The 23,499-nt window shown below is 51.5% G+C and overlaps 6 protein-coding genes across 6 annotated transcripts; 3 read left to right on the forward strand and 3 right to left on the reverse strand.

Annotated features, from left to right (window-relative positions):
- Positions 1–678: 678 nt before the first annotated feature.
- BDZ99DRAFT_552368 (translational activator) lies at positions 679–9,207 on the reverse strand (the record flags this gene model as incomplete). Its single annotated transcript, XM_033727054.1, has 10 exons — positions 9,066–9,207; positions 6,902–8,994; positions 6,172–6,853; positions 5,931–6,128; positions 2,059–5,883; positions 1,817–2,008; positions 1,611–1,766; positions 1,482–1,563; positions 1,292–1,430; positions 679–1,239 (listed from the first exon to the last, which is right to left on the reverse strand). Exons 1-10 carry the CDS (start codon positions 9,193–9,195, stop codon positions 679–681), a joined length of 8,058 nt encoding a protein of 2,685 aa, XP_033568981.1. The 5' UTR covers positions 9,196–9,207.
- Positions 9,208–15,255: 6,048 nt separating this feature from the next.
- BDZ99DRAFT_429256 (uncharacterized protein) lies at positions 15,256–16,266 on the forward strand. Its single transcript, XM_033717219.1, has 2 exons — positions 15,256–15,772; positions 15,828–16,266. Exons 1-2 carry the CDS (start codon positions 15,286–15,288, stop codon positions 15,893–15,895), a joined length of 555 nt encoding a protein of 184 aa, XP_033568982.1. The 5' UTR covers positions 15,256–15,285; the 3' UTR covers positions 15,896–16,266.
- On the forward strand, positions 15,827–16,363 carry BDZ99DRAFT_212762 (uncharacterized protein). Its single transcript, XM_033713368.1, has one exon. The coding sequence runs from the start codon at positions 15,902–15,904 to the stop codon at positions 16,169–16,171; it is 270 nt and encodes an 89-aa protein (XP_033568983.1). The 5' UTR covers positions 15,827–15,901; the 3' UTR covers positions 16,172–16,363.
- Positions 16,226–17,062, forward strand: BDZ99DRAFT_212767 (uncharacterized protein). The gene has a single exon (XM_033713369.1). It carries the CDS (start codon positions 16,556–16,558, stop codon positions 16,979–16,981), a length of 426 nt encoding a protein of 141 aa, XP_033568984.1. The 5' UTR covers positions 16,226–16,555; the 3' UTR covers positions 16,982–17,062.
- Positions 17,063–17,606: 544 nt separating this feature from the next.
- BDZ99DRAFT_577233 (uncharacterized protein) lies at positions 17,607–18,610 on the reverse strand (the record flags this gene model as incomplete). The annotated part of the gene is made up of 3 exons (XM_033728669.1): positions 17,607–18,240; positions 18,282–18,532; positions 18,586–18,610. The coding sequence occupies 3 exons, from the start codon at positions 18,608–18,610 to the stop codon at positions 17,746–17,748; spliced, it is 771 nt and encodes a 256-aa protein (XP_033568985.1). The 3' UTR covers positions 17,607–17,745.
- Positions 18,611–19,970: 1,360 nt separating this feature from the next.
- BDZ99DRAFT_577234 (cytochrome P450 monooxygenase-like protein) lies at positions 19,971–22,003 on the reverse strand (the record flags this gene model as incomplete). Its single annotated transcript, XM_033728670.1, has 3 exons — positions 19,971–21,088; positions 21,137–21,723; positions 21,783–22,003. 3 exons carry the CDS (start codon positions 22,001–22,003, stop codon positions 19,971–19,973), a joined length of 1,926 nt encoding a protein of 641 aa, XP_033568986.1.
- Between the last annotated feature and the right edge of the window lie 1,496 nt (positions 22,004–23,499).

Here is a 23,499-nt window from a genome sequence, read left to right on the forward strand (position 1 = left end):
AAGTTTATACGCTAGACTAGCGCGTTTTGTGTGTATGTCCTCTATATATAAGGCGCCTAGCGATAGAGGGCTTATGTTAGAAGTTTAGATAGTGCTGGAATTAGGCACGCCGCGTAGTTACTTCTGTGTGTTTTTGCAACCGCCCGGCGTGTCTTACCGCTTTCGGCTTCTATTTTACCTCGTCAGCTCTAAAAGCGTTAAACATAGAGCCTATAAAAGGGTACAAATAAGGTTTCTACGCTGGCCTAGCGCTTGTTATCTATGTTTCCCCTATATATAAGGAGCCTAGCGATATATAGGGAAAATAGTAGGACTTAGATAGTAAGTGACTTAGGTATGCTATATGGTTGGAACAAGTCACACAAGTAACCACGCCTCGTGAGCGGGGTGAGGTAGTGATGGGCGATTCTCGTCGTTGTTATTCATCACGCCTATGCACTCGTAGGGCATTTCTGGGTGTAGCCCGGACCCACCCCCATCGAGATGAAATCTCCTTGCTGGGATCGTTAATCACATCTTCTTGTTGATGCACTGGGTAACTCAATGCACCGACGTCTGTAGTTCAAACACGCTTTTATTCCAGGGATACACTCTCTCAAGACCACTCCCCGATCGCTATGTAACCCCCAATGCATGCTCGTAACTCGTAAATCAACATCAACAAAGCCATCAAATCCCCTACTCCTCACCAAAAGCGCCTTCCCCAAGATCCACTTTGCCCACACTCCACACCTCACGCTCATCTTCCTTCTCGTCACTCGAAAGGCCTAGACCTCCTTGACCACCCTCAGCCTCCTTCCGTTCCCTAGCTTGACTTCCCAGCCTGACCGCGACCCGTTTGAAGTAGTCTTGCATTAGACGCTTGGTCTGCGCAGGCGCGCTTGCACCGGGGCCGGCCATGTATTTTTCGAAGACCGCGCTCTCCTCTTCTACCACCGAGAAGATTGCCAAGAATGCTGCTTCCGCGGACAGCTTGACGGGAATGACTGGATCTCTGACGCTGGCAAAGATGGAAGGTGCTAATAGAGATAGATGAGGTCGTATCAGATCGTTGTTCTCCCGACTAACTGTCCGGACGACCACGAGGGCTATACGTCGCGTATCTACAGGGTGGCCTGGCTGGATGACTGGAGCAAGGGCTTCGAAAATGGTTTTGGTGGCTTCGAAACTCTTGTTTGTCGACTCGGTCAGGAGATATTTCCCCGCTGCTAGTATGCAGTTGGTGGCGATAACAGGTTGCTGCAAATTTATTAGCGACAGTGATATGGAATGAACTTTGGAGACCACTCACGCTTTCACCGATTCCATGACCGATGATTGCTATCGTCTCCTCAGCAAAGCTCTCTGTCAATGCGTCTGGAGAGTCTAGGAGAATGGCGTTCAGGGCGAGCACTGATGATTTGCTGAAATGGCGTGTGAGGACTCGGCTCCTGTGAAATGTAAGCGACTTTTCTGAGGTTCGAGGATAAGAGCTGGCCTACTTGATTAAACTAGCTGCGACGTCTGATGGCAGATTTCCAATCAAGGCTCCAAGAAGACGTGCATTTGTTATCGCGGTGGCATCTACGCTCAGTTAGCAACTAAATAGATACTACCCGGGAAATGCATACCATCGGCATCACCAGTGTCTTGGTCGATGAGTCCAAGAATTGCATTCCTCGAAGCCTCATTCATGTTAGCACCCGCCTTGCTTACAACCTCGAACAAAGCCTTGAGCATGGCGTTCTTGACGCCTTGGTCTGAAGTCTTAGAGCCAGTAACCAATTCTGCACACACAGGTTAGACGCCATCGTACTGATTTAAGAATGAAACTTACCTGCAATAAGAGGATCAATACGAGGCGTTAGAGTAATTAGAGTTCCTAGGGCCTTTGCTGCTCGAGTCCTCAAAACCTCGCTCGAAGTATCCGCTAATGACTTGGCGAAAGTCCTTTGCAGTTGTGGTAAGAAGGGCTTCAGATATGTTGGAATTTTCTCAAGAAGGTTGTTGAGGGTGAACAGGATCGCAGCTTTGTCATGATTAGCTTGAGGCGCATATCTACATCGTAATGAAACTTACCTTTGACTTCCACCGAACGTTCGGACACTACACGGATGAGTGGGCCAGTGATTTGGGTCACGAATGGCCTCAACGACTCTCCACTTGTGCGATCGATGATATCTGATATGGCCAACGCAGCCTGAGTCCGCTGGTCCGCCGTACCGTTCATGAGACCTTGCAGGAAGATGGGTAAGATTGCGTTGATGCCCTTCGGCAAAGCGAACCCGGGTAGATTAGAGCCAGCAACACCGACTTGGCCAAGCACTTGACGAGTGGATATGACCAAGGACTCCATTTCTTCCTTTCGTAGTCTCTTTGTAAGCTCGTTGAGGGCCGTCCATGCTGCTTTGACAACTTCCAAGTCCCGATCGTCAAATGCAATGAGTAGAGACCGGACCAGGTCTGGATGGTATCGTGATATGTCTATTTCTGCGCCAGCGAAAAATTTGGCCAGGTGCATGTTTGCCGAGTATCTCCGCCGGTGATCGTCATGCTTCATCAAGGCAAGCATAGCGCTCATGGCCGTGTTTAAGCCGTCGAATTCGTCGACAGACAGGAGAACAGTGTCGAAAGAGGTATTAAGCTCGGAGAGAAGTTCTTCGTCCTTGCAACCCACGATGTTGTCCATAATGGCATTCAGGATATTCGGTAACCTCCGATTCATTGACGAGCTTGCCACTTCCGCTAGTGATGCTATCGCACGAGCATTGAAGGCCGACATAGGAGAGGTTAAGAGTGTCGGCAAAAGGTTCGGGAGAATAATGTTTGACCTCGTGTTGTCAGTGAGCAGTGTCAGAAGGGCGGACAGTGCGTTCTGAGCATCCTCATCGGTCCGAAGAAGATTAAGGAGATAAGGCAGAACAGCATCCACGGCTTTCTTCCCGAGTATGCGCTGCAATGAATCGAAAGCATCTGCAGCGGCTTCCCGAACATCTGCATCAGGGTCGACCAAGGCGGTTCGCACGACAGAAACCAACGTCCTTTCGTAGTCTTCAAGGACCTCTGGGGAAGCCGAAGCAATGAGTTCGCGCAACGCGATACAGATACCTTGTTTGGCATCTGTATCTGTTGAATGCAAACCTTCTTCCAAGGTCGGCAATAAGCTTGCCAAAACACCCTCCCCGGCTTTGCGAATGAGCTCCCCAAGAGCGTTACTGGCAATAACCTTCTGTTCCATGTTTGAGCTGGCCAGGCGACGAATAATAAGCTGGGTAAGGGTAGGGATGAGCTCGCGAAGAGTACGTGGTGTCGCCACCAAGGCTTTCCAAACATTGATGGCAGCGGTCCGGACCAAGCCAGAGGTATCGCAACGGCAAATGTATAGCGCGGAGAGAACCTTGTTCCGTTTTTCCTCTCCGAGAACTTCAAGCAACGACTGGCCCGCTTCCTTGGCACCTTCTTCAACCTCGTCGTCATCCTCGGCCCTTGCGCTGATACCAGTGAGGTTGAATAGGAGATCTCCAACAAGCTCGACGGAACTGAGGCGGATACGGTGGCTGTTGTCGGCAAGACCACGTTCGAGCTCAGGCAAGAGCAGGTCAATGGCACGAGTCGCGAAATTCTTGACAAGAAGACGTCCTGCCCTCAATGCAGTCTCTCGAATTGATTCCACATCATCGGCAAGACCGCCAAGAATTGGTGGAATGATTTTACTAAGGTAGTTGGCAAAGCTGTTGCCAAAGCATGCAGGCAAGAATATGAACAAAGACATGAAACCCTCGCGGACAGAGGCTTTCGAGCTTGAGACATTTTGTAGGATAGTAGGCAGCGTTTCTTCCAGGCGGCTTGTACCAAGACCTGCAAGTACTTCGCTGAGTGCTTGTGCAGATCCCAATCTGTCGCCAGCTCCAGAGTCTGATTTGAGGGTAGCCATAAGGCTGGGAATGAGGTCTGGCAGTGCATCCTCTCCCAGCTTCTCAACAAGGGATCCGAGAGCTTTCGACGCGGTAGCCCTAGTTGTGGGAACGGGATCTACAATGGCGACCCGTAAGCCAGCGACTAAGATTGGCAAATGTGAGATGAGGTCTTTTCTCTCGGTAAGATGAGCTAGACTTCCGATGATCTGGGCTGCCTTTCTTTTGGTACCGGATCGGTCTCCTAGGCCGCGCTCTAATATTCTTACCACCAGCGCTAACGAAGGAGCGTCTAGATAGTGAACAAACGCCAGCTTGATAAGCGCATCCAGGGCGTCATCAGTGTATTTCGTCGGGTCGCTGAGGGCTTTGAGAAGAATACCGACGGAGCTCTTTATTTCAGGATTGCTGATGACTTCTCCAAACCTCTGTAAGCTTCGATTGGCTGACAACCTAACTTCTTTGTGGCTGTCGGTGAGAACATCCGTCAAGGGCGGGATGATATCCGGAAGACTGAGGGCCAATTGCTGAGGGTCCAGGTATGCCATAGCACCCAGGGAGTCGCACGCGCCCTTTTTGCTTCTCCATTGTGAATCATCAAGACCTTCAAGAAGAGTAGGCAGAATATTCTTGACACCGTAGGAGCTCAAATTCGCAAAGCAAACTTTAGATGCGTCTAGACAAGCCTCCCGCACATCGGCGCTAGAGTCGCCAAATCCTGCTAGCAGCTGAGGGACTAGCTGGATGACATATGGCTCAAAGATCCGGCCTAAGATGAGGGATAGCAACTCAAATGCAAGATATGCGCCCTGACGTTGGTTTGTATCTTTCTTGTTCTCGGTTGCTCCCTTGAGGCTGGATATGATGCGGAACTCCCTCAAGGCAGAGATACCAGTACCATGAACAATACCAGCCAGGCCATATGCAGCTCCTCGCCTGGCGGCATACTTTTTGGATTGCAACAGTTGTTCCATCATCTGTTGAATGTAGTTCGAGGTTTCTTGGGGAGACGCTTGAACCAGAGGAGGTAAACACTCCGCTACGGCATATTGGACCGTCTCAGATGGCGTGCTTAAAGTGACAAGAAGCTTTTGAACAACCTTTGGCACCCGCTCATCTCCCGGAGATAGATGTCTGCCCAATGCACCGTACAGGATGATGACGGCCTCGTTGACCTGGTCATATTTAGCCAAGCCTCGGTCGGGTCCTTCCAGAGCCTCTTCAAAGAGTTGCATGAGCGGCTCCACTTGCGACTGAGCTCTAGTGGCGATGACGGTAGTAGCCGCGTCAATCATCTCGTCTCGTACAACTGCGTTTTGGTCTCCTAGCGGCCCATCATGAACCATAAACTGCAAGAAGGCCACGAGATGTTCCGGTTTGAATCCAGGAGAAACGTATTTGAATGTCAAGGCAATACCATCTCGTGACTCCCATGGGTCCTTCAAGTCGACCTTACGTGGCATTCCGTACCCATCTCGCTCAGGAACTCGGGGTTTCGCCCTGTCCTTATATATTTCCTCGAGACGTTTGATGAGATCATCGAAAACGTCTGGGAAGTCCGTGACTAGTTCTCCCAGAGAGCGTGCTGCTGCTCGTCGTAACTGCTTGTCTGTTGCCTCGAGATATGGCAAGATTTGATACGCTGAGCTTCCCTCGGCCTCAAGCGCATTGTCCTCCCAGATCGTTCTCGCGAAGTCTGAATTCTCCTGAACATCGTCATGACAAGCCAGCCAGATTTCCTCACAGAAGTCGAGGTTTGTCAGATCAATCTCGGCATCGATTGCCTGGAGTACGGAGGTCCGCACGGATATCTCTGGCACAATTACACCACGTACGAGTGCTGAGATCTCGTCATCAGATGCATTAGCGGCAATGCCTCTGCAGAGATCCATTAGACAGTCTTTGATCGGTTTATAGTGTTGGGTAAATCGCTGCATGGATGCGATCAAACTCTCGATAAGTTCTCGTCGCGGCAAACGCTCGTCGGAGCCTATGCCTGATTAGCGGTCGGTCTAGCAATGGGGTTCAAAAACTTACAAGCCGTCGTATGGAAAGATAGAAACTCAAGGGCCAAGAGAATCTGTTCATCAGCCTCCTCGGGTTCTGTGCGCCCAATACCGCCCTTCTCGAGTATGAGGAAGATGAGCGGGAAGCAATACATGAGGGTGACGGTATCCAGAGGCCTCTGCTCGCTCATAAACCTCAGCCGGTACAGCACTCTTGTAACCAAATCTGCTTTCGTCAGTGAGTTCTTTACGCGCTCAAGCTTTTTACTAACCTCCCAGGGGTTCGTCTTGGTACTCAGGTGCTAGCTGCGAAGTTCCGATAGTCCTGAGAGTGGCGACGCCGACAAAGGGCCTTACAGGGCCTAGCCTGCTTGAGATGCGTTCAGCACATTTGATATATGCAACAGCCGGGCTTTCCCCTAAGATCAGGCCAGCGCCAGCACGAATGGCTTTGATGAGTAAATTGACAGCAGGAGCCATCCACTGTTCAGCTTCTGTTGGCGGACCCGTGGCGAGACTTTGAATGATTCCCACGCCGCGCTTCATCTTCACCTCAATAGCGGCGACGTCCTTGCGTATGACTGCTTCCTTAGCTAATTGGGCGTTGACCTTTGCTTGCTCATCAGCAGTGAGTTTCTTCGATTGACCCTTCTTTGCTGCAAGCTGTGCCCTCAATTCTTCTTCCCACTTTAAAGTATCATAGTCTTTTGCATTCCGTCCGATGCTTTGCTCTGGCCCCCTTTTTGATAGCACGTCGACATAAGCAGTTCCCTCAGGTGTTCTGAGGATAGCTGCTTCGGTTGGTCCAACAAACTCGAAAAGCTTTGGGTCTAAGTCCTGACTAAATTGTTGGACAAGAAGTGGTAGAGCTGTGTCTGGTGCAACAAAAGCCAAATCAGCCGAAGCATTGTACGCCGCCTGATTGATCATAGGTAACGTCGCATTTGACTTGTCCTGAGTAGAAATTAGTTTACATTCACAGGGTTAAATTGCATGACATACCGTAGTTGCGTGAATGATTTGATCTAGACATTGGCTGAAGTTGGCCCGAGCAAGCTCGCCCGGATCTACGCCGCTTCTCAAGCAGAGGTCGATCCAGCTTACTCTTGGGACAAGCTCCGGGCGCGCCAGGATGAGAAGATTCACGAATTGATTTTGCAGCAAGTCCTGCAAAATGCTACCATTCTTACTGTTCCTCACACTGTCTGCGCGCGGACAAATGCTTTTCAAGACAACGTGTAGTTCGCTCGTTCCCGTCTTTGATGCCACGGCGGCAGTGTCTTTGTCATTGAGCTCGACTCTTCTATACCAGAGCCATAGCCCGTCAACAATGAGCTTTCCAATAGATGCTGGCTGCTGGGCGTAAGCTGACGATAGATGTTCCACAGCCAATTTCCGCGATCGCGGTGGGAGATTATGTGCTGAGATCATGTATATATATGCCTGCGACCAGGCGTCGCCAACACCCCCCTGGTCATCTATAGGCACATGTCCGGCCACTGCGGTTAGTGCTCGGATAATCCACTTCAGATCATCCTCGCCATTGGTCTTGGAGTAAATCCGATGGTTCAGCAAGAGAGAGGGTTTTGGTTGAGCAATCAGTGTCTGCTTCAGTACTGAGGCCTTTTTACACAGAGTGGAGAGCTTTGCGTCTTCTAGATGCTGAATTCTAGAGAGAATGAGAGCCGTAAACACGTAAGCAGCTGTTACCAATCCGCTTTGGGCAGCCGGTTGAGGATTAGCTACGGCTTCCTGCCAAATTTCCACCATTTTACCCAGGGTTGCTTGTGCAAAAGACAGAACGTCCGGCTCAGCATACCGCGATTTGGGTATCTCCCAAAGAGCATCGCCTGCACGAAGCGCCCATAGTCTGCGGACCGGCAATCTTTTGTCTCCCATGCCTTTAACGAACGCATCCGAGACAGACGAATCCAGTCTGGCGTCGTGCGTTAGGCTAAAGGTCAGATGCTTAGATAGTGTAAGGATCTCTGCTGCCGCTGCCACTTCATTTGGTTCTTTGAGCGCGACCGCTGCCATGCCACTAGGGATCTTTTGAGACAGCGAAATTGATTGTGGTAGGGCGTCGAGCATCTGAGCATGCAACACCTTCTGCTCGGTGGTGGTGACCTTTGACTGCTTGAGAGGGTTTAGAATCTCTTCCGCAACCTTCCCTGTGGCATCTTCGTTTCTCGAACGGGACGCAAGCGACTCAAATGTCGATAAAGTGCCTCCTCGGATCACTGGGTTGGTTGATTTGACGTTAGTCAGAAGTGGTTTCAGAAGATGCTTGAGGAGTATGTCGGAGAGATCCATGGTATCAGGTAGAGATTGAATTATAGGTGCTACGACACCGTTGAGTACAATCTCGGGCGATCTAAGCAGCGCCTTTTCTAACGGAGGTATGACTGTCTTCTGTATTTCGTCCAACGTGGCAAAAGAGGCGAAGAAATCATGTAGTCCATTAGCAATATGTCCAGGCACGACGGTCCGGGAACCAAGGATCTCCCTGATGTAGAAATCATAGTAATGGCCCTTGTGCTGCTCCAAGATCGGAACGGAGTGTGGAAGACGCGCCGACACACCCGCGACCACTCCCAGGAAAACAGCATTCCGCGCTGTAGACGAGGCTCCCTTTGTGGTAAGAGACTCAACGATCTTAGTAATAGCATCCTTCCTAATACTCTCGATCTTGAAGAGGCTTCGCAATGCCCTGCGTGTGGCCACTATGGCCGATTCCTGAACTCGAACATCACGGCGCGTATCCCCTGAACCCATGCAGGTCTCCAAAGCCCTAGCGTCTGCGTCTACGATATCGAGCCCCCATTTCGACCATCTTTCGGGTTTCGCTGCGCATTCTTGAAGAAGAACCGAGCACCAATCCGTAAGGACAAAAGCATTGACGTGGGCAATGCTGGCCTTGGAGCATTCGGTTTTCAGGAACTTGACGATCAAGGAAATAACGTCGTCCGACTGAGGGGTATTTATTATCGCTTTTAGACATTGCTCCACCGCGTGTCTCGAGGGTCGATCGTCGTAGAGTGGGTATGTGTCGAATAGAAGCTCGAGCAGGAAACGAAGATCAGAGGAGGAAATAGCTAGACAAAGACATTACTTATTAGCATTCAACACAGTCACGAGAGTTGGAGACGTAGTTTCTAGGGCTTACCCTCATCTTGAGCCTGTTGTTGAAGGCTCAGAAGCTCCGAGGCTCTCCGCTTTGTGGAGCTCGTGAAAAGCCCTTGCCGCAATTCCTCGCGGTCCAAAGCGTGGTCGCCATTCGTTCCAGCTCCTGCCATTATCAAAGCCCATTGAAGGAGTGTAGAGAGTGTGGTGTTGACTTCTACCGCTGCCTGTGCTATCACGAAATAACCGCAGGGGTCTTTTCGCGAGAGCCAAGACTTCCCCCGGCGTGACTGCCGTGAAGTCATAGTGGGCTCGAGTCCTACTTCAAACCTTTCACCAACAATACACGAACAGTCGAATTCGGAGCAGACCGAAGGCCCCCCTCTATATATACAGTGTAGGCTCGTTCTTCAACTCGAAACTCGCTCCAAGTCAACACCAGGGTTCACATCTGCTCTATTTTACTACGGTTCCGGCCGTGACACATCCTCATCCAAAATTTTGTATTGACATTTTCAAATACACAGTGAGGAATTGTTCAAGGACTGTTTCCTTGCTCGGGATAGGGCGGCGAGATGGCCCCGAAAAAGAAAAAGAAGCCCGCAGCCAATCCTGCCCGAGGATTTGCTACCACGTCGATCGCGAGCAAGCCTAAACCGGACAAAAAGGCAGACAGTCCTGCCGAATCATTAGAAAATGGGGCTGTCGTTGCGTTGGCTGTCTCAGAGCCCTCTGAGCAGCAAAGTGAAATCCCCAAGACCTCTAAGCCAACCCGAGATGATCATCATGTCACTCCAGAAGAGCTCGAAGCGCAGCTGGAGCTCGACGAGCTTCAGTTACTAGTAGAAAAGCATGCGTCAAAGGTACGCCGCGACACAGCCCGGCAAATGACAAGAATCCAAACAGATCGGAGAGTGCTTCGAGCCCAGGCACAGCCTTTAGCAACTCGAGATTGGCTTTCCACAGATCTGATGCATACGATGATCGACCTAGCTAAGTCGGAAGCGGAAGATCCCAACCAGGCGTATGGACAGCAATCGTTTCTGAAGTCAATGCCGGAAGAGGAGGGAACTGTGCGGCTCTGGACGCTGCGTAAAGCACTCATGGATCTTGCCTTCTCCCATGACCGTGTCGAGCAGGCTCTGAAATGGCTCTGCGCTCGTCCGGTCAACATAGATTCTGCACCATACATTTGGGGGCTCCAAGAATGTCTTGAATTTCTAGCTCTCGAATGCGAAAAAGACCATCTGCCCCCATATGACAGTGCCTTGCCAACGAAACCAACGCTCGCCTCTTCTACTGAAACTTCCAGACCGGGTATGCATTTATTTCTCTACTATTTCAAGACTAGCACTGTATTTCTCTGAATTTTGTCAGGCCAAGCGTTGAATGATACTACTTCACTTTGTCCGTTTTCGTTTAACCTCCCTCCAAAGCTTCTGTTTCTACCGCTTACTCCTATCATCCGTTTCTTGGGAAGCTGCTTTCGCATACCTCGCTGCGTTTCTGAGATATCTAGAGATCTTCACCCCCGAATATTTCCACAAGTTATAAACACTTTGGTTGGTCTAAATGCTAACGTCTTAGGTACTCCGCCAATTGCCCCTCATGGCCCAGAGAACACACCGCTAAATCACAATAGCACCTCTATACGTATGAGCCGCATAGAAGTTCTTGAAACAGGGTTTTCTCTTACTCCGCCGGCCATTGAGATTGACGTCAGTGATCTTGACAGCGATATGGAGCCGGATCAGCTAGTGCCAAAATACCTTTCAATTAAATCTAGGTTGTTCGAAATCAGCCCTGAAGCTGTCGAACCGAAAAATCGTCGCAATAAATCGAAGTCTCAAGGAGCATCGGCGCAACTAGACTCATCCTCGTCGATCCGCAAATTGCAGTCCCAGCTTCGGCATATTGAGGCAGACCCGTTGTTCGACCAATATGACGCGGATACAAGATGGATAGCAAAACGTAATCAACTCGCCCAAGACACTATTGCGTCCAAGAGACTAGGGCTGCAGGATACCACGAACCCTGCGAAAGCTATTTTATCGGAACCTCGTCAATCTAGTACCACTGTGACTACATCTTCGAATTCCCCGGATCTTGTAGCCAAGGACGAGGGGGACGATCCTTCCGAGCTGGGAATGTTCTCGGAAATGTTTTCTGCCGTACCCGATGATGACTCTACTAATCCGGCACAAGATGGGGACTTAGCACCTAATTTGCAAACAATCAGGTTACGCGACTTCGGGAAGCAGAGCGGACTAAATCCACGAAGAGTCCTAGAAGAGTCGGTCCGGGCGCGGGACCCGGATGCTAAATTAGTCTTCAAGCTTGCGTCTCCGACGACATATTCTTGCCGGCATTCTCTTACTATTTCGTGGTCCAGGGATCAAGATTTAGACTTTGAGGAGGATATTCCCGGTGTAAAATGTGATTCTCGTTACCGGTCGATCACGTTCACTGCAATTACAACATCTACACCGTCCACCCAACAAAGCGAGGGCTACATATCGACAGCGGCTCTGTATTCAGTATTTTCTGGTTCTGCAAGAGAAGAGAAGGCATACATTAGGCTTCCTTCGGTCTGGCGAGACCTCTACAAAGAGTTCCTTGAGATCAAGAAGGATCGCAACGACACCCAAGATCGTGCAACTGTGAAGGAGCTCCGGGCCATTGTACAAGAACAAGTTGATCGCGAAGAAGATGAAGGGATTGTGCTGACGAATAGGTTCCGAAAGCGGAATCAGGCCAGCGGAGCAGTGTCTGAGGCCGAAGATTCTGGCCGAGACGAAGGTCGCTATGCTGCCAACGCAGAGAGGCTCAGAGAACTATGGGCTCGGAAATCAGCGACACCTGCATATCAACGAATGCTTCTATCGCGCATGAACTTGCCAATATTTGCGTTTCGTGCCGCAGCTCTCGCTACGATTGATCATCACCAAGTCACTATCGTTTGTGGTGAGACTGGTTGTGGGAAGAGCACCCAGCTTCCGGCTTTCATCCTCGAAAACGAACTTTCAAAAGGCAATGCATGTAAGATATATTGCACAGAGCCGAGACGGATCTCTGCCATATCGCTCGCGCAACGGGTTAGCGAGGAGTTGGGAGAGTTCAATAATGAGCTTGGGACATCGAGGTCTCTTGTCGGTTATGCTATCCGCCTAGAGTCGAATACTTCAGCCCAGACGAGGCTTGTGTACGCTACGGTGGGCATTGTGCTACGGATGTTGGAATCTTCGAGAGGGATAGATGACATCACGCATCTGATTATTGATGAAGTTCACGAGCGAAGGTCAGTCTCCTAACGTTACCTTTCGTTCTGTTACTAACCTCGAAACAGTATTGATACCGATTTTCTACTGATCATTCTCCGATCCCTCATGGACCGCCGACCAGAGTTGAAAGTCGTCCTTATGAGTGCTACCGTGGATGCACAGCGCTTCTCAAAGTATCTTAATGATGCACCCATCCTCAACGTCCCAGGCCGCACGTTCCCTGTCCAGACCAAATTTCTTGAGGACGCAGTGGAGTTGACTCATTACTCATCATCCACCAACGATACTTTCAACGATTCTGATACAAGCGAGAACGAAGATGCTGGATCTGAGAAAACTAGATCTGGAATTCCCAAGTCTCTCCCTGGATATAGCAATACGACACGCAGCACTCTAGCAAATTACGACGAATACCGGATTGATTACAGCATTATTGTCCGATTGATCGAGCAAGTATCGACTGATCCAAATTACTACATGTACAGCAAGGCGTTTCTGGTTTTCCTCCCCGGTATTGCCGAAATACGGCAACTGAACAACATCCTTCTCGGACATCCCCCCTTCAAGGACGGCTGGCTCATCCACCCTCTTCACTCAACCATTTCAAGCGAGGATCAACAGCAGGCTTTCCTTTTACCTCCCCACGGCGTGAGAAAGATTGTTCTCGCAACAAACATTGCAGAAACCGGTGTTACCATCCCGGACATCACCTGCGTGATAGACACGGGCAAACATAAAGAAATGCGATTCGATGAGCGCAGACAGCTCTCTCGTCTGACACAGTCCTTCATATCACGTGCGAACGCCAAACAACGTCGAGGAAGAGCTGGGAGAGTCCAAGAGGGTCTTTGTTTTCATTTGTTCACCAAGCTCAGGCATGATGAACTTATGGCCGACCAACAAACCCCTGAGATGCTTCGACTATCTCTCCAGGACTTGGTAATGCGAACGAAGATATGCAAGCTTGGCGATATTGAGCAAACACTCTCATCGGCACTAGATCCCCCGTCGTCGAAGAACATTAGGAGGGCAATCGATGCTCTCATCGAAGTGGATGCGCTGACGTCGGCTGAAGAATTGACGCCACTTGGACGACAGCTCGCAAAGTTGCCTCTGGACGCCCATCTTGGCAAACTCGTTTTGCTAGCTGGGATCTTCAATTGCGTCGACGTCGCCATCACGATAGCGGCGATACTCTCCTCCAAATCGCCCTTCTTAACGCCAATGGGTGCTCGCCAACGAGCAGACCTCGCCAGACTCACCTTCAAGCGAGGCGATTCCGACCTACTTACCGCCTATAATGCCTACAGGACCTGGAAGAATATCTGCATGACGCCCGGCTCCTCCGAAATGTCCTTCTGTCACAAGAACTTCCTGAGTTCCCAAAACCTCGGGAACATCGAGGACCTTAAGGGACAACTCCTGACATCCCTTATCGACGCCGGCTTCCTCCAATTACCACCAGACGAGCGCCGAGCACTAAGCCGCTACCGCAATACCCGCTTCCGTAGCTTCGTCTCATTCCCCGCGCATTACGATGCCAACTCTTCCAACGACGCTCTCATCAACGCCGTCATCGCGGCCGCGTTTTACCCGAAGATCCTGACTCGCGACGGTAAAGGGTGGCGCAACATTGCAAACAACCAATCCGTCAGCCTCGCGCCGACCTCCGTCAACAAAGGCACGCAGACGGCGAGGTTCCTGAGCTACTACCACATTATGCAGGCGGGCAGCAAATACTACAATGCACACTCGACGTCGATCGCGCACGCTTTGCCAATGGTCTTGCTCGCGGGTAGCGAGGCAGATTTCCGGCTTCATGCGGGCGTTGTGTCGCTGAATAGCAATACCCTGCGCTTTGCGGTAAGGGACTGGAAGACGATGGTTGCACTCAAGGTCCTGAGGACGCGGATCAGGGATATCGTCAACGGGGCATGGAAAGCTCCGGGGAAGGCGCTGTCGAGCAGGGAGCAGAAGTGGATGGAGCTATTTGTGAAAGTCTTTGAGTTGGAGATGGAGAAGAGTGAGCGGATTGAGAAGACGAAGGTAAGGAGTGGGGGTGGGGTGAAATAAGCGATGGACATCTGGCTGTGGTGTGGTCTTTTCCTTTGAGGCAAATATGCGACATGGGCTCATCGCCAGCGTGCATTGTTTAGTTCAAACCCGCAGCGAAATTTTACGCTGCCCCACGACTTGGTCGTCGTTTGTCACTTTTCCAAAATCGGCTTCTAGAAACAAACATCACACTTTCTACAAAATCGGTCCCAACAAGCGCCTCAGGCGACAGAGCTTAGTATTGAGGCGGAAGGTCGGGGCCTGATATCTTTCGGCTTGATTTTGTTGTGCTAATGTTTATTCAACTTGGGTAGGCATCAGTGAAGTGCCCTTTTTCGCCCCCCAAACAGTCGATGGTAGCGTGGAAAAGCAGGAGTAATGAAGCTTCACACCATACGAGCACCAGCGGTAAGGTGGCAGGAGATATTGACTACACGAGAGTCCGAACTAACGCCCTAGGATTCCACAAGGCTCTGCGTACTTTTGCTTTTTTTTTGTAAAGCGGACGGAATCCTGAAGCCAGTTTGCCCATCTTCCTTTCCCATGCTACACGCCCACCTTGCAAAGATCAGTTTTCATTGACTCCCATCCGAGATGGAGCACTCATCACCCATACCACGAGTTGAACTGCCGAAACGTCCGCAAGCGAATGCCCGCCACGACCAGCTCCTACCAGAGATTGTCTCACCGGTCTTGTCTTTGGGACAAGGCGAAGATGGGGCAAATGAATCGCGTGGAACCTCTTTTCGAATAAGAGAATCTATACACGTCGCAGACCCAGATGAATCGGATGCTTCCATTGTTCAAATTCCCCACGAAAAGGCTCTCGCCGCCCCTCTACTAGGACCAATTTCTTCTGTTATCGACTCAGCCTCCGATGACACCAAAAGCGTAAAAAGCAAGAAACAGCGAAAAAGATCCCAAGCGATGTCATGGTGGTGGTGGTGGGAAATCGGGGCAGCGATGCTCGGCACTGTCAGCATGCTTCTCATTATCGCCGTGCTCTTCAAGGTCCAAAACAAGCCTCTTCAAGACTGGACACTGCCGATTCAACCCAACTCCCTGATAGCCGTCTTTACTACCATCGGAAGGACCGCAATAATGGTACCCATCGCTTCTTGTATCGCCCAGCTCAAGTGGCAACATTTCGATCATCGCGCTCGCCAATTGAATCATCTTCGGCTGTTCGACGATGCCTCGCGAGGACCATGGGGTGCGGTAACTATGGTATATGGTGTACGATGTCAAGCTCTGTTGGCATCGACCCTTGCGCTTGTCACCGTATTAGGCCTGGGGATTGAGCCTAGTGCACAACAGATCCTGAATTTTTCTCACAGGGTCACCTTGTTGAAGAATGCTTCAGCCGAGATCGGGATAGCCGATAGCTATTTTTCCGAAGCTTATAAGGTTAATGGTATGAACTCATCTTTCTCGTTTTCACTTTAAGTATATACTGACATTTGGAACAGACACCGTTGAAGATGTGTGGGCTATGCAAAATCATATCCTTGGCGGAATAACCGGGAATGTCTTTTAGCTAAGGATGGAATGCGCCTCCCTAGCCACCCAATGCTCTTGGGAAGATTTCACAACGCTTGGGTTGTGCAGCGATTTCAGAAACGTCACTAACATTACCACACACAATTGTAAATATCAAGATCATTCAGATACTACTCCGTATTTTTGCACTTTCGATTTCCCGGGACTCAATATCGGCCAGAATACCACCATGGGGTGGGGAGACCCCGGCGAAGCGTTCAGTGGTCAATCATTTCTATCAACGACAGCATCAGCATATCTATCCGCAGCCTGAACCCCAAACGGAGTGGATCGGCTCAATGGCTGTGATCAATATCTCCACGGTCATCGGGGGACCACCACAGCCATTACAATCAGCTGACGAGCGGGGACCAGTTGACGTACGGGGACTTGAGGTGTACTACTCTACCTGGTTTTGGTGTGCACAGACTTATCATGGGCTCACTGCGACACTAGGGGGGCTGGATCCAAAGCCACCTCGATCGGAACGGTTATTTCAAATGGGTCCTGGCGTACTGGCGTACTGAAGTACTCTCTCCGTGCAAACTCGACGAAAAAAGTGTATAATAACGGCTATGAAGCTATAACTTCCGTATTTCAGTGCCTCTACCACGAGCTCAACACCACCGCTCTTGGATATGATGCAACAGTTGGCTCCATGAATCTCGGCAACTTCCTCAAAACGAGCAACATCAGCGACGTCACGCAAAATATCGCAGACATTTTGACAGGCTTGATGAGGAGCAACAACCCAGGCGACAACCCCAACGCTACGATGTTCAAGGGGGAAGCCCATTTCCTCACCACTTTCGTCGATGTGCGATGGCCTTGGATCATTCTCCCGCTTGCCGAGACCTTGTTGACAATTATTTTACTCGCCATCTCAATCTTGCTTGCACGGCATCAACCGTTACTTAAGAAATCGGTGACTGCGTTGCTCGTGCATGGACTGGAGGGTTGGTCGGACGATGAGTTGGACGTTGGACGCCCAGAGACGGCGGAAAGCCTTGAGGGTATGGCAAAGGGAATGAAGGTATCGTTTAAGGAGGATGGACGGGGGAGGTTGAGGTCTGTGAGACCATGAGCCGCCAGCAAAGCCGTCCATTTCTCGATCCGTCGATCGGGCGGCCGGTTGATCTACGCCCTCTCGAATCCAGTCTAATCAACTCGAAGCTTGTTCAATCGTCAATCGGATTGAAGGATTAGAAACACGTCTTTACGCGTAGTTTTGGATCTATACTCCCCTTATATTTCCCTAATTCCTACCTCACCCGCCCCTTGCCATACTGCTTTAGGTAGACTTGTTGCTGTTGTAGCTATACTGAAACGTTTAATGCAAGTTCTCTTATCAGTCCGACCACTCTTGATTTCACTCGTCTCAATGCAATTCCAATCCAACGCCCTTGAACTCCGGCCGCCGGGTTATTGGCCACTTGGGACTGGGTAGATGCGCAACAAGATGCATTGCTCGCAATAAATACATGCCGAAATATCAATTCGTTCAAGACTATATGTAGACCTCATAGAAGTGAAGATCGGGGTTGACGCTGTCGGGGGTGGCCAAGTGAGGTATCCAGGACGGTCAAATAGATGGATGCACTTGCGCCACGTTACGATTCACGAAAATACATTGAAGCTCGTCAGACAGTGGCAAACATGCGTGCACAGACTCACGAGAAGGTATTAGCGTGTTTGATGATGGTGAAAAGGTGGAAATTCATTAGTATCTAAGATCTCTGTAGGTTTTTTGATGAAGTGGTAGCTGAATTTCTCCGTGAGGCTTCAGAAAATCATCGAAATCAGTGCTGATGAGAAGAACCATCCTACCCAGAAGATACCAATCTGTCCTCAGTACGAGTCTGGATGCTCTGGTGCAACCCAAAGTCTCAAGGACACCTTAAGCCAATTCTCCAATGCGCCCGGCCAAGACGCTTGTTTCTTGATGGCTAAGATGACGTCGCCGATGGTAATACCACCTGGATTATGAATTTCTACCCATCCAGCGTCTGGTACCACTGACAGTCTAGCAATTTGTGCCACTGACAGTCCAGCATTTTGTGCCACTGACAGTCTAGCACATGTAGTCGGAGGGTTGGTAAAGAACATCTTCAGCCAAGACTCAAGTTCGGCTGATTTGTGTGCGAGGTAGTAGAGGTAAAGCTCGGCTGTTTCGATGTCACTATCCAGTGGGTTTGACGTAGACTTGACCCATCCGTTGTGCGAGAGGAGGAGAATGACCGGGTGGCCGAAGGGTTTATGAAAGTTGGATGAAGTTTCAAAGAGATCGAAGGGAATTCGCAGGTGTGCCGGTGACGCTCGTTGGGTTTCACGACACCGCCATTTCTAATTCCGCAGTGAACCAGTTCATTGGTAGCTCGACGAACTTCGAGTGGCCCAGAGGTTGGCGGCGCCATCCACAGGGCCCGCTGCAAGCTTGGGGTCTGGTCGATGACGTCCTTCCACTGGCGGCAGACCCTCCGGCAGGTAATGATGTAGCGTATCGGCAGTTCCAAGAACACCTGCTCAAGCAATTCGACGATGGAGAGGGCTTGCGACGGTTTTTTGATGGGGGCAGCACCTCCGGCATCGATTTCCGTGTCGGTGTCAGAGAGAAGAGAGTCGGGGCAGTGACCCTCTGAGATAGCAAGATTAGCGTAGCCACATAGTGTGAGGAACGGCAATACGTACTCGTAGAAGGAGAATGTGGCGCCATCGTCACCAGGTGTTGACGTTGGCGTTGTGGTGTTGTGGAGCAGAGGAGCAGAGGAACGGAGAGAGTGAAGAGCCAAAGATTTGAGGAGAAAAAGCGTCACATACTGCCAGGGATGAGGCCGTGCGCCGCGTCTCTAGACCGCAACAGTAATGGTGAATGAAGGTGGCACATACTCGACTGTTTGAGATGGATGATACTTATCTACCTCACCGTTGGACGTGACGTACGACGCCTCGAAGGTACGAAGAGCAGCGATGGAAAAGTGCGCTCACTTATAATACAACATTGCAGATAGAAATAACAACAACACTCATCAAAAGATAGTCACGGCCTCTTCTCGCACGTATACCAAGTGTCAGCAAATTTCCGCAAAAAGATATCAGAGCCCACCAGCAACACGATAGACAATAGAAAACAAAAAAAGAAAATCCAAGGAGCAAAACACCACCCTCCTCGAGGAGGGTGTAGAAACCCGGGCGTTTCTCCGTGACGATGGACTTAATTTTTCCGCGCTGTGCGGCCTTTCGGGCGATTCTCCGGGAAACAGCCATGAATGTCAATTCCTGACAAGGGCTGGATTCGAACTCACAGCCCCTGTAGGTTGGCGTTGGGGTGCGACGTCCCGGAAGGGGACGCTGACTACTTTGCACAGTGGTCATTACTACTGCGCCCGACCGGCCTGCTGTTCGAATTAGTTGGGGGATTGTAGAATTAGCCCAAATATATGGACTTACTCACGCGCCGTCAAGCCACATTCTTTCACCCTGTGGCTGAGCGGATGGCTTGTTGCGTAGGTGCACGCCCGCTCACTCACCTCAAATCCTCTTCGTGCCTGTGTTGCTGGCCCAACAAAAGCTGACCTCGGACGTTCCGTCGCATCACCTTCGTTCCGTCGCATCACCTTCGTTCATATCACCTCCATCCTCATCACCTCCGTCCACCATCCATCCCATAATCGAGCTGATTGCGAAATCCTCAACAACATCCTCCTTTCCCAAGACTCACCAGCCGCCAACATAAGCACGACAGCATTATGGCTAGCGCCGACATCTCATGACCAGCACCAACCGTTTCAGCATCGCCAGGACCAGGCCGGTGGGCCACATCCTCATCTCACGGGCTATCGGTGTATTTTTTTTCCTATAACGAAAGATTGGGATGGACGAGGAAGTGGGAGTAGATAGAGCTTGGAGTATGACGAGGGAGCAAGACACATAACAGAGACGGCCTACTCTTTCCAGAAAAGATATCGATATTTCAAACGGCGAACTCATGATAGCTATACTACACATCTACCTACACCCCTCACCAAACCCCCCACCAATCCAACCCCCTTCCCCCCAGAACCTGCACCCCTCCCCTACCCCAAAAACCTCTCCGCCCCTCTCCTCACCAACCTTATCGGCACCCGCTCCCCCCGCATCTGCAGCGTAATAATACTCGTCAACGCCGTCTTCAACAGCCCATCCGCCCTCCTCGCCGCCTTCCCCCACACCTCCCTCCTCTCCGCCACCCCCATCCGCTCAACCTCCTCATCACTCGCCCACTCCTCCACCGCCAACTCAACGCTATAGTCCCTAAAAATCAGCGCCAGCACCGCGCACAGCTCGACCTGCGAGAACCGCCGCCCCAGACACGAGCGGTAGCCCTCGCTAAACGGGATATACGCGCCCTTCTCCGGCTTGAACAGCGCGGCCGAGACGTCGGCGCCGCTGGGGCCGGCCATGTCGTCGTCGTCGTACGTTTCGTCGACGTGCGCCGCGGTGCTGCTAGCGTTCGCGGCGGCGGGCTTGGAGCGCAGCAGCCAGCGCTCCGGGCGGAAGAGCTCGACGTCGTGGACGCCGTCGGTCCCCTGCGGGAGGCCGGCGGCGGTGGGCCAGTAGCGCGGGTTCTTGTGCACGGCGGCGCAGGAGAGCGAGACGGTGGCGTTGGCGGGGATGCAGACGCGGCGGCCGCCCGTGGCGTTGGTGGTGACGGGCTGAGGGCGGTCGGCCGGGGTGCATTTGGGGATGTTGATGACGGGGGGGATGAGGCGGAGGGTTTCGTTCATGACGGCGGCGGGCATGCTGCCGAAGAGGGGCGGGAAGTCGGCGTCGTAGGTCCATTGCGCGATGGGCTTGCCGCCGAGGGCGGCGTCAATGTCGGCTTGCAGGTGCTGCTGCTGGGGGCGGTTGAGGGCGAGGTAGATGAGGGAGAAGTTGAGGGCATTGGCGGTGGTTTCGTGGCCCGCGAGCGTGAAGACGAAGCCGTTGCCGAGGATGTCGCTTTTGCTGAGGGAGTCCGGGGTTTTGGAGTCGGAGGCGGTCGAGGCGATGCCGGAGCGTGAGATGAGGGCGCCGAAGAGGTCGAGGCCGGAGGCGGCGGAGGAGTGGCCCGAGATGACTTCGCGTTTGCGCGCTTCGTACATGTCTTCCATGTATTTGCCCCATTCTGTTACGGCGGTGTTGAGCTCTTTGTGCCATTCGAAGGGGGAGTTTTCTGGGGGGGATCAATATGCGGCATATTCGAGAGGTAGAGCAGGCCTACCTAAAACCCACTTTGGAAATACCTGAGTCCACAGGATGTTTTCTAAGAGAGAACTGATAGCATCCCTATATGAGAGCTTGTGCCCAGGAGGTGCCGTGGATCCTACAGAGTTCGCACCCCCAGTGTTTTCCTTCTCTTCATGAGACCATAAAACTCGAACGTCAAAACCAGCGCTACTAATAACATACAACGCAAATCTCATAGTGTCTGTAGCAGAATCCTGGATCGTCCTAGACTCGCGCCTAGACTCACCAGTCCACAACCTCACCAGGGCTTGACCATGGTGCAACGTCTCCTTGAAAACAAGCTCATTGTTCTTCTCTGTGAAAGAGGGAGCTGTCATCTTGCGATGCTGACGCCAGGTCGCCCCCTCAGTGGACACGACATTCTTACCATAAATATCAAGCCTCTTATACATCTGCAACGGCTTGGGGAAGTCGTTGCGCCGCGTCGTGACTTGGGTAATAACTTCGGCATCAGCAATATATAGTTGCAGTCTCCCCGAAGAAACCGTGAGAATGCAGTCCGAGCCCATCTTCTCAAAGGGCGCGTGGCCATGCAGATAGGTCCACTCTGGGTTCATGAAACTAATGGCGGATCCCATTAATTTGGGAGGTTTCTGCGTTGGGCATTGTCATGGACATACAGAAGCCAAGGGCTAGTCCATGAAGCGGGCAGCTTTTGCAGGAGCGGCAGCCAGATCTGGTACGAAGCCAGCCAAAAAGTGTAGAATGGGTTCCACGGGAGCACCACATAGGCAATACCGGAGGCTTTTGCGGCCGCGATGTTGCGCAGCAGTGCGCGAGTGTAATTGGCCCAGTAGAGGACGAAGAGGGCGCCCGCGGTTAGAAGCAAAGGCGAGGCCATGGCGGAGATCAAAATTGCAGGGGCGGGAACACGCGACGAATGAGCTATTCACGACTGAGTGCGGGATGAAGATGTAGGAGAATACGGATGGTGACGCTGTGTTGAGATGGAAAGTAGTTAGGAGTGAATGACGTTGCGATGTTGAGCCACCTGGCGTGTTTGAGATTGCGCCCTGGTGTGCTTCGGCTCACTTGTTCCCGTTCTCTCTGGAACAAGTACCTAGCCGACGCCACAAGTTCGGGGAGTAGTTCGTCTGGAACAGCGCTGGGGGAAACCAACACACGACGAGAGCAATTAGCAATTCAGGCTCAACGCCATCTGACTGCGTCGTGGTTGCAAACAATGGCTCGCAGGTGTTTTTAATGTTGCACGAGGGGTAATTGACGAATTGAATGGGAGGAAAACCCAATTGGAGGGGTTCTCGATATGAAGTTTAATCTCGAACGTAGTAAAGCCCCTCCAAAGCAGTGCCTTTGTAGCGGTGCCTTTGTAGCGGTGCCTTGATGTGGAGGTTGGATGCGCCGCGAGCACACAGCAATTGACGACCATTTGGGCAAATCCCAGCTCTTTTGCTACCACGACAAGTCGCCCACTGCCCTGCATCTATGTCGTGATTAGCTCTGCTTGCGTCAGCTTGACAGCTTGTCCCCTTTTTCGCATGCCTAGTCTTGTGGAACATGGTGCCCTTAGACAGCTCCTCGCGAAGAGGAGACGGACGAGGAGGAAGAAGCAGAGGAGAGGAGACAAAGAGACAAAAGAGACTCTATAGCTGTCGTTTAGTTTCTTGTACTTTACAAGCCGCCAGCGCCGGCAGACAGTCCTTTCAAAAGTCACATTTCACGAGTTATGGCCACATCTACAGTGCGAGGGTACGGTCGGGCTGGTGTTGAGGGACGCAGAACCTGGTAAGGCTTGTGAGAGGCCTACCACCGTTTCTGTGCTCACCAAACCGTTCTGTACGAGCCCAATATTCGAGGCAATGCGCGGGAGAGTTTAGATGCACTTGAAATTTAAGTGCTGAAGTCAGCTCGTTGCTCCTGCCCCCCGGAATCGGGAAATATCTCATCCGTAGCATTTTCTTTTCTAGTGGCCGTGGAGTGGAGAGAGACCCACCCCAAGCACCACAGCCCTGTGCACATCACAGCATCAGCACTATGCACGAAGCCAACCGGCAGCGCGGCACAGCGGCACAGCGGCACAGTAAACGAGGCGAGGCAATCAACGAGGTGAACGGGGCCACATGTGTGTTTCCAAGCAGCGCAGTCTCGACGTTGCGATCATCGTTTACGAAGTACCGCTTTTCAGGATCTGCATCCTGGGCATCTGCCGTGTCGACGTCGATTCAGCATCGGTCTCGTGACCGTAAAATGGGCAGTGTATCCCGCCGTGGCAACCATCCTTAGCTCGCTCGTCGCGGCTGTGCCATCGCACGCAGGGGTAGCGTCCACGTCCCATTGGCAGCGGTGCGGTGAAGGGCAACATCGCATGGCGGCCTC

The sequence above is a fragment of the Mytilinidion resinicola genome (assembly GCF_010093595.1).
Source record: "Mytilinidion resinicola strain CBS 304.34 unplaced genomic scaffold BDZ99scaffold_35, whole genome shotgun sequence".
Classification (NCBI taxonomy): Eukaryota; Fungi; Ascomycota; class Dothideomycetes; order Mytilinidiales; family Mytilinidiaceae; genus Mytilinidion; species Mytilinidion resinicola.